This window comes from Branchiostoma lanceolatum, chromosome 11, assembly GCF_035083965.1.
Source record: "Branchiostoma lanceolatum isolate klBraLanc5 chromosome 11, klBraLanc5.hap2, whole genome shotgun sequence".
Lineage (NCBI taxonomy): Eukaryota > Metazoa > Chordata > Leptocardii > Amphioxiformes > Branchiostomatidae > Branchiostoma > Branchiostoma lanceolatum.
Window position 1 is genome coordinate 13,068,924 of NC_089732.1, and position 14,313 is coordinate 13,083,236.

General features: G+C 43.6%; 1 protein-coding gene across 1 annotated transcript; it reads left to right on the plus strand.

Moving 5' to 3' along the window:
* Positions 1 to 2,853: 2,853 nt before the first annotated feature.
* LOC136444271 (doublesex- and mab-3-related transcription factor 3-like) lies at positions 2,854 to 11,143 on the plus strand. Its single transcript, XM_066441785.1, has 2 exons — positions 2,854 to 3,959; positions 9,307 to 11,143. Exons 1-2 carry the CDS (start codon positions 3,462 to 3,464, stop codon positions 10,567 to 10,569), a joined length of 1,761 nt encoding a protein of 586 aa, XP_066297882.1. The 5' UTR covers positions 2,854 to 3,461; the 3' UTR covers positions 10,570 to 11,143.
* The last annotated feature ends 3,170 nt before the right edge of the window (positions 11,144 to 14,313 follow it).

Here is a 14,313-nt window from a genome sequence, read left to right on the forward strand (position 1 = left end):
CACAAAGGGCAACAACATTAACACCGGGATATCAATTTCCGGCTTGACACCCGTGAAACCGACTGGCCGCCGCTCCACCGATGTGAGCGAAACCGACGGGCGGCTGTCCGTTATCATCCGCCCGCCTGATGAAAAGGATTACTTCCCGGGAAATGGGAAGATTACCGCGCATCTATCACTAGAAATAGAACTATATTTCTACATTTGTGCTAATGTCTCTATCTTCTAGATATGGTACCGCAGGGGTTAGCTACTGCGCACTTGTTTAACACGCCGCGACCTCTGTGCTCCCAATATGGCCAATTTTACGCTCAGGCGAGGCACCTATCTAAGGTTCCGTCTATACGGCAAACATAATTAAAGGAAACAAAATATAGTCATTGGTAGGTACATCAATCTTCGGAAACGGATCATCCGCCATCGATTTTACAACGGGAGATTGTTAAGCCACTCCCTTTTACTGTATGGACTGCGTTTTAGATACTGTAGTTGTGGATTCTTGAAACTTATTACACGTATATATATATGAGTGTTATGATAGATACGGTTTGGGTTTATTGTATGTATTGAATAAAGAAAAATTATATCTTCCAAATCGGCGATTCTGTTAGACAAACTGCTGGCAATGAGCAGTTTGGCAGTTTATGGCGTCCATTTTCGGCGCGGAAAATCGGCGTAATATTGAGTTATGAGTCAGACATTTGCAGAAATTGACAAGTATGACATTAAGCGATGTTTCACCCCGCGTTGGGGTGACATTACTCTGCAAATAGACAGCATTCCAGACGTCATAAAAACGCGATAACATTTACAGAAATAATAAAGACGCCGATTGCTCTGGTAGTAGGGGTCGAACGAGCATTGACCGATACGGGACGTTAATGCCAAGGGGTGAAAGTGGACAATACCCCGTATAGGCATGGTAAACTTTCTGAAAACATATCAGTTTACCTTGTAAAATGTTCTATTGTTTTTGAAATAAGTACTTCGAATAAAACTGAAAGAAGAGTTGTACTTTACGGTGTTGTTTGCTTCAGGTATTGTAGATTAGCGGGTTGGGAAGGGTTTGTGGTCGGGGCAGCGGTGGCAGTGACCCGATAAAATCACAAGGCTACTGCGGCAAATTTTTCATCTACGCATGCTGAAAAATATCGACGGCTTGTGTCATTACAACTGATCATTCCCACCTAACGGCTGCATAGATAACCGCACAAATTACACACGAGACGGTCGGACGCAAAGTCATATCATTTTTCATTGAAGTTCTTAACAGAAAAGATCACAAGTTTGATGGACCATATTGTTCGTTTGATTTCTTTATTCGAACATACAAAATAAAATACACAGTGATACTGTACTCAAGAAATACGCTAATATTAACGTCACTACATAGGAAATAAATACAAAATATCCATAAATATAATACACACACACAAGAATGGGAACGACAGATGTAGAAAAATCGAGAAAACAAGAGATTGAAAAGATCATGACATAAACAAGGTAATCTGGGAAGGGCGCATATTGTTCGCTTGTCATAACACATTTGCCGTTCCGCCGAAACGAGACGGCGTTTCGTCCCCACATGGCAACGCATTTGTTAGACTCCGGGATCTATAAAAGAAAGACATCATTCGGCGCCTGGGCGAGTAAATTTCATGGTCCGTGCGCAAAACATGTGTTGATCCCACAAATTAATTGAGTAACCTCGTTTGGCAAGTCTATTATAATGTAATTTTCGCAGTGTGAGCGGAAAGCAATAGACAGCGGGGGAACACTATAGGACGGCTGAAGGCTTACTTTCGCCCCAGTCACACATAGCCGACCATGGCCTACGGACATTCTCCACTGTCTAGACCGTGGTTGGGAGTTAGTCGTGAGCAAGGATGGGAGATGGTTGGCGTCTTGGCGAGGTTTAAAAGCTGTCTGTAAATATTTGAAGAAAAAATAATTCATGTTGATAAAGTCATATTCTGCTTGGATGCGATCAGAGGAGCGAACTGAAGCTAGAACAGGACGGATTCCAGACAATCCCAACCCAGCGCCGACCTTGGTTGGGGAGTGGTCGGGAGTAAAGTCGTACGGGGGTCCTGAATGTTTGACAGGGATTATCGGTTGAGCTCGCATGGAAACTTATGTTTGTGGACTTTAAGAAAGGCCGCGTGACACTGAAATATATCGGTGTGAAGTTAAAAACGTAGTTATGCAACTGAAGAAACGTACTACGACATTTAGTAGATTTACCCAATTTTTGGGGTCCTAAAAGTTTCTATTACGAAAGTACTGCCGAGAAACCTCTCTTAAATCCATTCACACGGGGCTTGTGGTTTAAGTCCTTAACTTAAAAGAATGCTCGCAATCATGTTCAACTTTCGTCCAAAACTAATCTTCATAATTGTTTTCAATTCAAAACATTCATAACCTATATTTTATCATTTTGAATCATAATTTTCAGACGATGCATGCGGTAATTAAGAAGTAGCAAGTTGTGACCCCCCCCCCCCCCCCCCCCCCCAAGAGGGCAATATAATTAGAATATAATATCAAAATGAGTGGCCTGTCTACGCAAACAAATTTTGTGCCCGTTATGAGAAAGTGGCGGCTGCCGCTAGGGGGGAATTGACCGTTAATGAATAATTTCAAAAGAACACGTGCTCCAATCAGCGCGCTTATTAATGGCAACGTTTTTCAACCGCTTGGCAATTTGTAAAAATTATGTGGACAGCGCCCTGGAAGATGAATAAGAGACCGTTCCGGTGGAAGTTTTGAGTGTGTTGTGGACTAGGATTCAGCTTCCCTGGCCCGTGTAGCTGACACGCGCTGAAACACAAAAGATTAGCAGGGAAGCGAGAACAGGGCAACTATTTATTTGCCTGGCGTGTACAGGGTCGGGGTAGGTGAGTCTTGTCGGGTCTGCGGGTAGGACGCCGTCGGCACTCATCGCGACCGCTCCCGAAGAACGAGTCCCAAGAACTCCGACGCTCCCAGCAGGACACGTTCGGTACCCAGACTCCCGTCAGAGGACCATCTAGCTAACCGCCACGAAACTACTTTTCAAGGATTTCACGTGGTTATACTCAAACACTCGTAACCACTTCTCCTAAAGGTACGCAGTCGCCTTCTCTTGTCACTCACTTGTAAACTTGTTGTGGACGTTTATGTACCGACGCGAAGGACACAAGCCGTTGTTGGAAGAAGAAGAAAGCGTTGAGACAGGTGGTAATTTGTCCTGAGTTTTGTCCTCCACTGTCCTATAAAGTAGAGCACCTGTCGACTCACCCAGGTAGACAGGTGATCCTTGCCACCTGCAAAAGTTACCGACTCGGTAGAAAAAAATCAGCTACGACTGCGAGGAGAGAGATTTGATCCGAAAGACTTGTAAAAACACGGCGCTGGCCCAGAGAGAAAAGACAGACGAGAAGTCAGGAGAAGAGAAGTGTTATCTTTCCGGTCAGTGAGAGATGGAGAGCAATCCGATCCCGCCAGCTTACTCCTCGGCGCCACCCTACCTGTTCTACCCGCCACCGGGACACCCCAGCTCCCGGGTACAGCAGAGGACCCCGAAGTGCGCCCGCTGTCGCAACCACGGCGTCCTGTCCTGGCTCAAGGGCCACAAGAGATACTGTCGCTTCAAGGACTGCATGTGTGAGAAGTGCATCCTCATCGCGGAGCGGCAGAGGGTGATGGCGGCACAAGTCGCCTTGAGACGGCAGCAGGCACAAGAGCAGAGCATCCTGCAGCAGTTCGGCTTCGCCCCGCCTGTCTTCCCGACGGGCCCGAACAAGACAGGCCATCCGCCGTCGCTACCGACGACTTCCAGCGGGACTGTGGGCGAGAGACCCCCGCAGCCTGACGGCGCCCCAGGGCCCGACATCAGCGGGACTGAGGCCGAGAAGAGCGACAGCGAACGGCCAGTCCCACGACACGAGAACGACAGTAAGTGCACCTTTACATCATGTGTGACACACGTTAACCGTCCAACGTTAGTCGATTCACCCCCTGTTCTCGTCTTTTTATCTTGCTGTCTCTTACCGTCTTGTTTTTCCCCGTACAATTTGTCTCAGTTTGTGCAAAACCAGCATAAGAACAGTATTCCACACACTTATGTACACCTGGCCTAGTCTAAGTTGGTAAACATATACTACAGTCAAACCTGTACAAACCTGTACCTCTGCATATACTACTGCCACCTGCAAAAGTTACAGACTCGGTAGAAAGATATAAGCTCTGACTACCATCCACTTCTTGGCGGTAGCTTACTTTATTTTGCCATTGATCAGAAGCATTAAAAATCCCGTCTATAGCGTCTATTCGTTTTCCCCCAGAACTATAGTAGAGCGGAACTCGTTGCCACCAAGCATTCTCATTAAACAGCTTTAAACATCGCTTAGATGTGCAAGGGTTAGGTGTGACAGGTTGTTTAGTGTCTGCGCGCCTGCGATGCTGGTGTGCTACGCCGAAGGGCGTTTATACCGGCTATGTAGATACAGATGCATAATAACCAGGGACCACTTGTCTACTCAGTACTGTGACCATTTTCTTTGAATACATTGAGTGATAACCTCAGACATATCTAGATACTCGTATTCTGCAACCGACAAAAGCGCTACAAACTGTACAATTTCATATGTATGACACGATTCCATATTTCCCATACTGGGTGAAGTGCTTTAGATATTTGTGGTAAGGTGCTTTAAATTTTTGACAGTCACGGCAGCAAGCCCCTACTCGTTTTCTTTCTGTCGAACTGTATAACCACCATTTCTTGTTTCAAAGACAAACCATACGCACGCAACACTGACACAACCGTAGATTTTTGTGGTAAGGTGCTTTAGATTTTTGACAATCATGGCAGCAAGCCCCTAATCGTTCTTGTTTTGTTTCTGTCAAACTGTATATCCACCATTTCTTCTTTTAAAGACAAAACATACGCACGCAACACTGACACAACCGTAGATTTTTGGGGTAAAGTGCTTTAGATTTTTGACAATCATGGCAGCAAGCCCCTAATCGTTCTTGTTTTGTTTCTGTCAAACTGTATATCCGCCATTTCTTGTTTTAAAGACAAAACATACGCACGTAACACTGAAACAATCGTAGGTCTCTAAGCTAACTAGAGAAGCTTGCTCCATCGCGAGCTACTAAAACCAATGGAATGTTCGAACCCTTCAAACTCACAGTGTTTCCAATTCACTCTAACTGAACGAAAAGAAAGGCACCCCGCCACGAAAGCTTTGCGTTTCAGACTCTATTTCTTTCTTTGAAAACCGATATTCAAAACCTCTTTGTTCGATGCGTTTGGACACAACACCTGCAGCAGACTGAAGTGGCTGTTTCCTTTTTGAGAAGGGTGCGGCGTTCGGTATACAGTTATTTCTCGTTGTCTACACTAGCCCACAGATAAACTCAACCTGTGTGTGGTCGCTACTTGAGAACACTGCAACCCTCCAACTCCAAAAGGATTCCGAGATCTTCCATATTCCTCCGTTCGTTTGTAATGCTCTTAAGAGGACACACCTGCGCCTTAAGTACAGGAGTGTCGCGGGGTTGTTTGTGTAAAGTGTTGACCAGGTGTACAACTAGGCTTAATTCATCTTTTTCTGAAACAATGAGGTTCTGTTAGAAATATTCAATCTACAACGTTTGCTATTGCAGATACCGAAAAACAGTTAGACTAAAGCAGAAATAGCAACGTTTTCCTGTCTTTACAATGGTACTTGGGTATACTGAAACAGACCTCGATTTTATTCTGTTTTTTTTTTTCTGAAGAAACATCAACGTGTTCTTTTTAATTTTTTTTTTCCACTAACGTTAGGAGAAAATATATGATATCACATATTCGTCATTTGTTTCTTTGTTCGTTTGTTTTTATGTTTGGTATTTTCCACCGGGTACCGCTTGATGTTATATTCCCTTCGTTTTCCTTAGTTTCCTAACAATACAGTTTTGTTTTATAGCAAATTCCGTAGATAGAAACAATAAAAGGCTGATTGGTATTTACTGGAAAGTCTATATTTATGGTGAGATCGAATTAACTATAAACATTAACTCCTTTGTGATAAAAACATTTACTGCATGGAAAGACTTAAAAGAACGAACACATTTTGTATGTAGCAAAATGATATTCGCGGCCATACACATGTGGAAAAATCGTTTTTTAGTGACAATGTTTTGTGATTTCAGTGTTGTTACGTTTCTGTTGAACAAGCGTCCAGTCAAATTCTATATTTTGGCACAAAGAAGAAAGATATCTCATAAGCTGTGTGGTTTGGGTGTAACGGTGTTGTAGCTGCTTAATATAAAACATAGAGCTACATTCTAGCTTCTGAGTGGTTTTGAACATTTACTTCCGTACTGCACTGCCTTTAAATGGAAATACTACTTGTCTCTAAAACTGAAATAGTTTTACTCTAAAATAACTATTCCGTCTTATATATGAGTTATATGTAAGATGAAATACTTAATTTTCGGGTTACATTTTATAGAACATAATTGTATCTTTTGTTCGCATATAAGTTACAATAGAAGAAACAGTTACGTTGTAACGTTAACAGCAAATTTTGGAAGATGTGTATTCTGCACTTTATTCCCTCTCAATGAACTATGTAAGATATGTAAGGACTTGTGTGTTTTGGCTTGTTGCTTGAAGGGAATTACGTATTCTTGTTTGCGTTTGTTACTTTGTTTCTTTGACAACTGGGACAACAGTTCGATCTTTTCTGTTCACAATTTGATGTGTGCTAATCTTCTGATCGCCTCGTTCAAAGCACTGTCTGTGTTCCGAATTGTCCTTTTGACGCGCGGCTTGAAACGGGCTTGATAGTATTTTGTAAGATATCTTAATTCTCTGTTGGGTAGAATTTTCAACGAGATAGAAAGCGATGTAAATGCATTGATAAAATTTAGACAGTGTTGAAATCAACTACGCGTAGTATTTTTCAACAACAAAAACCGGTCACTAACTTATACCCTAGTGTAAGATTTTTGCGCCAAATCTAGAAATATTTTACCTAACGTTTCAATTCATCGAACAACTTTAATTTGACCATCACATTACACTCACGATTTTTATCCACGGCCAATAGACGACCAATACATTACATATGTGTTGAACTATAGCCCGGTACTCCAGACCAAATGAGACCGATTTGTAAACAAATCCCATATTTCTATTAAACACATCGCATTTGTACTCTGAATACGAATATAGCAGGGTCAAATACGGTAGCCATGAATTGTTTTGCCGTTTACATGGATTGTGCCTTACAAAAGTTACGAATTCACATTGGTGCGAAAGGTATATCACGTCCGGTGGTACTATGTAACAAACGTGACCAAACCGTTGGCTTTTTGTAGCTCCAATTCCACAATACGGGTCTTTAAACACTGCGAATTAGGAAATCGGTGGAAAATCTCGGAAGATCCTTCACAGGTGCCACGGATTAGGTGTGACAGCGGTCAGAGTTGAGAGATTACCGGGAAGGCGATGTAGGGTGGGACGGAGAAAGGGCCACGGTCCCTAACACCGGACAATACCGGCGGATACAACCGTCAACTGTGTATGTGTGGGTGTATACATGTATCACCTGCGTGCGCTAAACATCTGGAAACACATATTTTGACACCTGCCTCACCTGTTTGAAAACACACTTGGATTTGCACCTGTACATGCTAACACCTGTGCGCGTGTACCTGCGTATAACAGAATCCCCTTTTCCTTATCTATCAAATCCAACAGACAGGCTGAATGATGTACATCAGGAACTTAAGTCTAATCTTCGGTAACGCCTTAATTTTTCTCATCAATAATTGATCTCAAACTGTTATTTCATCTTATGTTTTCTTCTCGGTGATTTCTTAGTAATTTTAAAGATTATATGTCTACGGGAAGGTATTTTCATATCTTGGTGTTGTTCAATATAGAATGGAACCCCTCAGAGCACGAAAGTGACACATGTTGACAAACCCATCCTCATATCATTTCCTCCAAGAATTAATGAAAGTACATGTAAACAACTCACGATATGTTGATACTTCTTAAATATTAAACGTCCACATGAAGTTCTTTTTATTTTTTGCCGTTAACGCGTTGTTCAGTAAAGAACTGGAACCCGTCAGTGCACGCCAGTGACATGTGTTGACAAACGGACCCTCATGTCCTTTCATTAACTCCAAGAGGAGTAAACAACAGGCTCATCTTGACACGACAGAGTCACTGAGAAACACAGGTGTCGATAGAAGTGTCGGTATGTCTCCGCTGACCTAGCGCGCAGCCAACCCCACACAATGGAGCGATATTTACCCAGGACCCGTGCCGGTATACTGTGTCTCTCTACTTAGCTGGAGTAATGCACGATTTATTTACCAGCGTCTTTGTCCACCCTCGTAACCACTATGTTACGGAGGGTCCAAGTATTTCAAAGTAAATGTTCCCAATCCGTAGACAAGCGCGTACCGTGTTTGTGTAAACGGTGCAGGGAGGGCAAAGCGTTGGCGAGAATGACTCCGAAAGGCTTAGGCCGAGGGCATCGGGGCCGCTCGCGACACCCTTGGCTTCAGAAACACAGACGTCCGGTCGGGTAATTTGTACAGAAACACGTGTCGGCTTTCAGCGCCTTTATTAACAGGAATGTCGAACGAAACACTCGTCATTCAACGGTGGGGAATTATCTGTGTAATTCTGCGTTTGGGAAAGTAGGTCAGGACTAGATTCGCGAGAAGACGTGAGAAATACATTGTACAGTTCAGTACCCAACCGTGTGCGTGAAAATGTACAGGAAAATTAGGTACGCTAACGGTTGTTTGGACTGTTAAAGCCGTGTGTAGCTAGTAGAATTGGATAAAGGATGTCACGGTTTTGATTGTTGTTTACAAAAGGTGGTTATTTTACGGTCATTAGTCCCGTACTAAAGAGCCGGTTACATACAGCGCTGTCACATTCGCGTAGACTGTAGGCACGATTTCGATGTCGCAGGCTTTGACAGAACCAACTTAACTGCATACAGAAAAGGTTATAAAAACAGTTGTGGCTTTTCCGTAACAAAACAGCGGAATTTTGTACGACAAATAAAATGCTATATCCCCCAGACTTGCTCTCATCCCCACTACGAATGTTAGCGAGCCGCTAAAGTTTATGTGAAAGTTGGTATTTCAGCTTTGGCAATTTTTTCAATTTTGTTGGAATTTCAACAAAGCAATACAGAGGTCACCTAGACAGCGTTCCTGATATCGGATGCTCTTTTTCTTCTTAGCGAAAGAATGTGTTGATAAATAGGTAAGTGTGGGAGATAGAAGTTGTGTTCTCAGTGGACGTACATCTATAATAAGAAACATAAGCATGTCCATGATTTTTGTTTGTTTGTTTTCTATTACTTATTTTGTTTATGTTTACCACTTTCTACAGCAAGGGACGGAGAAAACCGTGTCTTGTCGCCACCACTGAAGAGCCCGTCTCCATCTTTCCATGGCAACGGCACCAGCCCCGCCCAGCAACAAGATGGCGATCATCCGGGACCTTGCGGTGCTGACGACAACCCTAGCAACGGCGAGGACGCCTCCTCCGACGGCAAGGACGCCGACGGTCCGGACACCGCCGTCCATATCGAGAGCGACCATCCGAAGGACGCTTCCCTATCCCCGAAGATTGCCGAAAAGCCTCCCGATGGTACCCGACGATTCCCGCCGACCGACTTCCCTCGGTTCTTCTCTCCCGAGCACTTTCTCAGCCCCGCTGACCGCGCCCTTGCTAACAGTAACCTCCCCCCAATCTACACCCTATCCAAACTATTCCCCTCTCATAAGACCGATGTTTTACACTTAGTTTTAAAGGGATGTAACGGCGATCTAGTCAGCGCCATAGAAGTCCTCCTGTCTAGCAAAGGGAACCCGTTAAGTGAGGACATGTTGAAAAGTCCTCTTATCATCCCCTCCTCTGCTTCCCAATGTCCGTCAATCTTCAGAGCGGTCCAGAGTAGCGACACGGACTCCAACGGATCGGCCTTCCGTGTCCCCCGGCCCACCCACGACCACTGCGGCCTGTTCATGCCGACTCACCCCTCCAAACTCCCCCACCCTCACGCTCCCAAACCCCCCATCCCCAACATACCCCCTTTCCTCCTCAACCCCTTCATGGCGGCCAATCGTCTCAGCACTACCGGCGCGCCGTCGCTAGGGGGCGGTATTGACATCAACCTGCTGGACACGCTGGCGGCCCACAACAGCCGACCTCTGTCCTGCCAGCGGGCAGCCCTCGACATCCAGAACAACAGCGTCTTCAGCCCGGCGCGGCTGAATGTCGGCATCCCCCTCCCCCCGGCCAAGTTGTCGTCGCGAGTGTCTGACTCCAGCCAGCCCCTCCCCATCCCCAGGAAGGACGACTTTTCGTCGACGCTCGGGCACCTTCGGCAGACGTCGGAACCGCCGATCTCGCTGTCCGACGACTTTCCGGAGAAGCATCGTCATCACCAAGACCCGATGACCACCAGATCGGACAGCCTGCAGGACTCGCGACGAGAGGTAGGGGCGCTGCTACTCCAGCCGGCACGGGTAGGACTAGACGACACCAGATAAAGTTCTTGCTACATAAATGTGACGTTGAATATCCCTTGCGAGCATCGCCAAAAGTCGCCCGACATTCTTACGAGTACTAGGCATTGACACATATTCTACAGACGGTATGTGTCGTAACTTTACCGATCTTTGTATATATACATGTATCATCATATTTTTACCTTTCCCTAGAAGGTAGTAATATGCTAGTTTAATAACGAACTGTGCAAAGCAAACACTTGGACTCCAATCAGCATATATGGATACAGTTTAACGTATAGTGACGGTATACACTGTTCCGTTTAATATTTAGAAGCATGTAAAATATGTATACAAATGGTATATAGTATAGCACATAGAAAACGGACTTACAGACAAAATATGCCATTTTGAGCTACAATTTTGGCACAGTGTGTATATATAAGTAGTAGCAATAGATTATGGGACCCAATGTAAGTTCAAATGATGGTTGCGCAATCTCCATGCCCCAATATTAATATCACAGCGGACTCATCATATATTCCGAAGTGTATATAATATCTGTGTATGACAGCAATAAATAGATACCAGTCGTTTAATAACCTGGTATGGTAAAGATGAGTGTATATGTGTATGTTTTCACCCAGTGGCTAAGTCACATGAAGTATAGAAGTACTGAATGCTTTTGAAGTGTAGGTAGCTAGATAGAACGGTACGTTGTCTTTCCCATTTTTGTTTGTCAACTTTGTGTTTCAACCGCAAGTTTAATTTAACGCCAGGAAAACGGACAACAATTTCTCGTTGTTGAAGTAAAATGTCAAAATGAGCACACGTAAGGTCTGAGTAATCATAACTGAATTGCTGAGACAGAGTATGCATCTTCTTTTGTTCAAAGGAAACAGGCTATGCCTCTTGTAGTCTCCTTTTCCACTGTGCTCTGCCTAAAAATGAATGCTTCTATACGTGTATGTGTGTGTGTTTTGAATGCCATCTTTACGCAATTTGTAACGCCAAGTTTTCACTTCGCAATAACCTATACTATAACCTATACCATTAGTATATGGTTTTCACAAGTATTGTATCATACTGTCAAAGACAAATCAACGAAATAACTCCTCAAACTAACTAGTCAACAATTGATTGACACTCCAAGATAAGATATCTTCACAGCAGCGAGAGAGAAAATTTCACGGAAGCACCGATGCGAGGCCGCCAGTGTTTCCCCAACAAAACGCGACCCCGCCCGAAGCTGACCGAAAGACGATCCGATAAAGCTGTACGGGCTCAGCCCGGCGATATGCGCACTAGACAGAGCCGCGCGCCACCACAAACGCCGACTGTCTCACCCCAACAAAAACAGCTTTCCTGAAGAAAGACTTGCTTGTTCCTGGTAAGGAAAATTACAACTTACAAGATAGTTACTGTGTGGCTGTAAAACTGTGAAAAATGGAACAAGTTAGCTAAAAACCTAGAATAGAATACCCCCACAACAAAAGACCATATCTTCTTCGCTATGTGACAGTTTTGACCATGTACAACTATGCCCACAATGCGTACATGTAATACTTAACTGAGCCGTGTAGCCAAAAAGTGTTTAGCAATTTCAACACTTGAGAGCTTTTTAGATCTTAAAGGAAGATAAAGTTTCGTTATTCTTTCTACGAGACTAAATTACATTTTACACGGCTATCATATCAGAGATCTCGGTTTGAACACGTTCGTTTACAATTTTAGAACTCCACACATACAGTTCTGCGACAAGGACGGTCGTTTCCCCTGCTTTAAGAACAGAAATGCGACCTTCTTTTAAGTGTACTTGAGAATCGTTCAGGTGTGCTTTTAAGAACACGGTATCAGGTACACGTAAACAATAGATTAGATGACCGTATAGCGGTGTACAATTCTTCGACTATGCTTTGCTACATGGCGCCCAACACATAAAACCGTGTGCTTCTCCGTTTTCGTGAATTGTAAGAGATTCACGAGAGAGAGGGAGAGAAAAGAGAAAGAGAGAGAGAGAGAGAAAGAGAGAGAAAGAGAGAGAGAGAGAGAGAGAGAGAGAGAGACAGAGAGAGAGAGAGAGAGAGACACAGAGAGACAGAGAGAGAGACACAGAGAGAGGGAGAGAGAGAGAGAGAGACAGAGAGAGAGAGAGAGAGAGAGAAGTGACACTGAGTGAGTGAGAGAGAGTCCCCCATGTATGTGCGCTTTACCACTCGTTTCCTTGGGTTGGTGGTGCCCATATTTGTCCGTCTTCCTTCGAAACAACGTTGAATGTAAAACATTTTAGTGTCCGTCTTATCAATATATTGATAGAACAATTATGGAATACTTTCGACCTTTAATATTCATATTAGATTTAGACAATTACAGATAGGACAGCAAAAGAAAAAAGTTGTGGCGCTTTTATTCTACAGAAAAATGTACAGGTATGGCTAGGTCACGTTCGTCCTACGTCAGGAAGCTGTCTTAAGACAATCTTAGATGTGTCGTACTAAATAAAAATATCTTGTGACGAAAAGGGATCACAGACCCTTGTCAACGGTTGGTTCTGTGGACGAATCTGACGAATTCTTTACGGATATCACAACAAGACTGAGGTGGAATATTTGGACTGACTCTAGAAGAAGATACACTCCTTGCAACAAAGTAACTGTGGGTGACAGACACACATACTTCCACTGACCCGGTACCGTGGCCAGACACATTTGTAAGACTACAAGGTCAGACACACGGACCCTAGGAGGAATTCTACAAGCTTGACGGTAACGTTACGGTGCTTTTCTGTCAACAAATTCTCTAAATAGCTAGTTACGTTCGGTGACTGAAGAGCTTCAGGCAATACGGTATTTGAAAGATATGTCAACGAACTGAGACAAACCATAGTGCCATAGTTCACAGCATTCCTTTTTTCTTCAATTTATATTTTTCGGTCATTTCTTTTCTCGCATTTTCCTTAATATAGCTAGTGTAACGTTAGCGCATAGTGAGAGAGGGCCCTCATGCAGTTGTGTTCTAAGATATGTCATCGAAGTGAACAAACACCATTGCAATTGTGCTCTCTCTCTCGCTCTCTCTCTCTCTCTCTCTCTCTCTCTCTCTCTCTCTCTTTCTAGTCTAGGAGGAAACTCTTAAAAGAGGGCTAGAAAATGAAAAACGTAGCCCACCCTGTACATAATTAGTACAGTACCTTTAAATCATAGCTTGGTGTATCGCGGCATTCCTCTTTAATTCAATCTTTCTATCTGTCATTCCTACCTATTTCATATAATTTTCTTCTTTTTTTATTACAGTTTACAAGAATTTAATGAGTGGCTTTATTTTGATACCTCATTATAGGAACCATACAGACGGTACGTAGCAGTGTTAATGATTGCATCAGAAACATTTTGCTGGTCTTATAAAAGACCACAGAATAAGATAGAACGTTTCGAGTACATGCCGTTTTCTAAGGAAAAATATATTTCGTTTGTAAAAACTAGACGCCAACTATCATGCCTAAATTGGACAAAATTGGCAGCTTTTGGATTAGATACTGTAGTACGAAAAAGACATGCGGAAATATCGTACGTGGAAATGACATTGTGTCTAAACAAGACTATATTTGTGGCTAAAATCACACTCACCCCCCTCCCCTTCCTTGGGGACTAAAAGGCGGGAAAAGGCAAAGGAAACCAGAGTCTCATTATCGTACATTAACAAGACGGCGAGGAAAGGTTGATTATTTGGATTGGAACATAACCACGGGTCCTGCGAGAGACATCAACTCGTGATGTGTGCAATTTA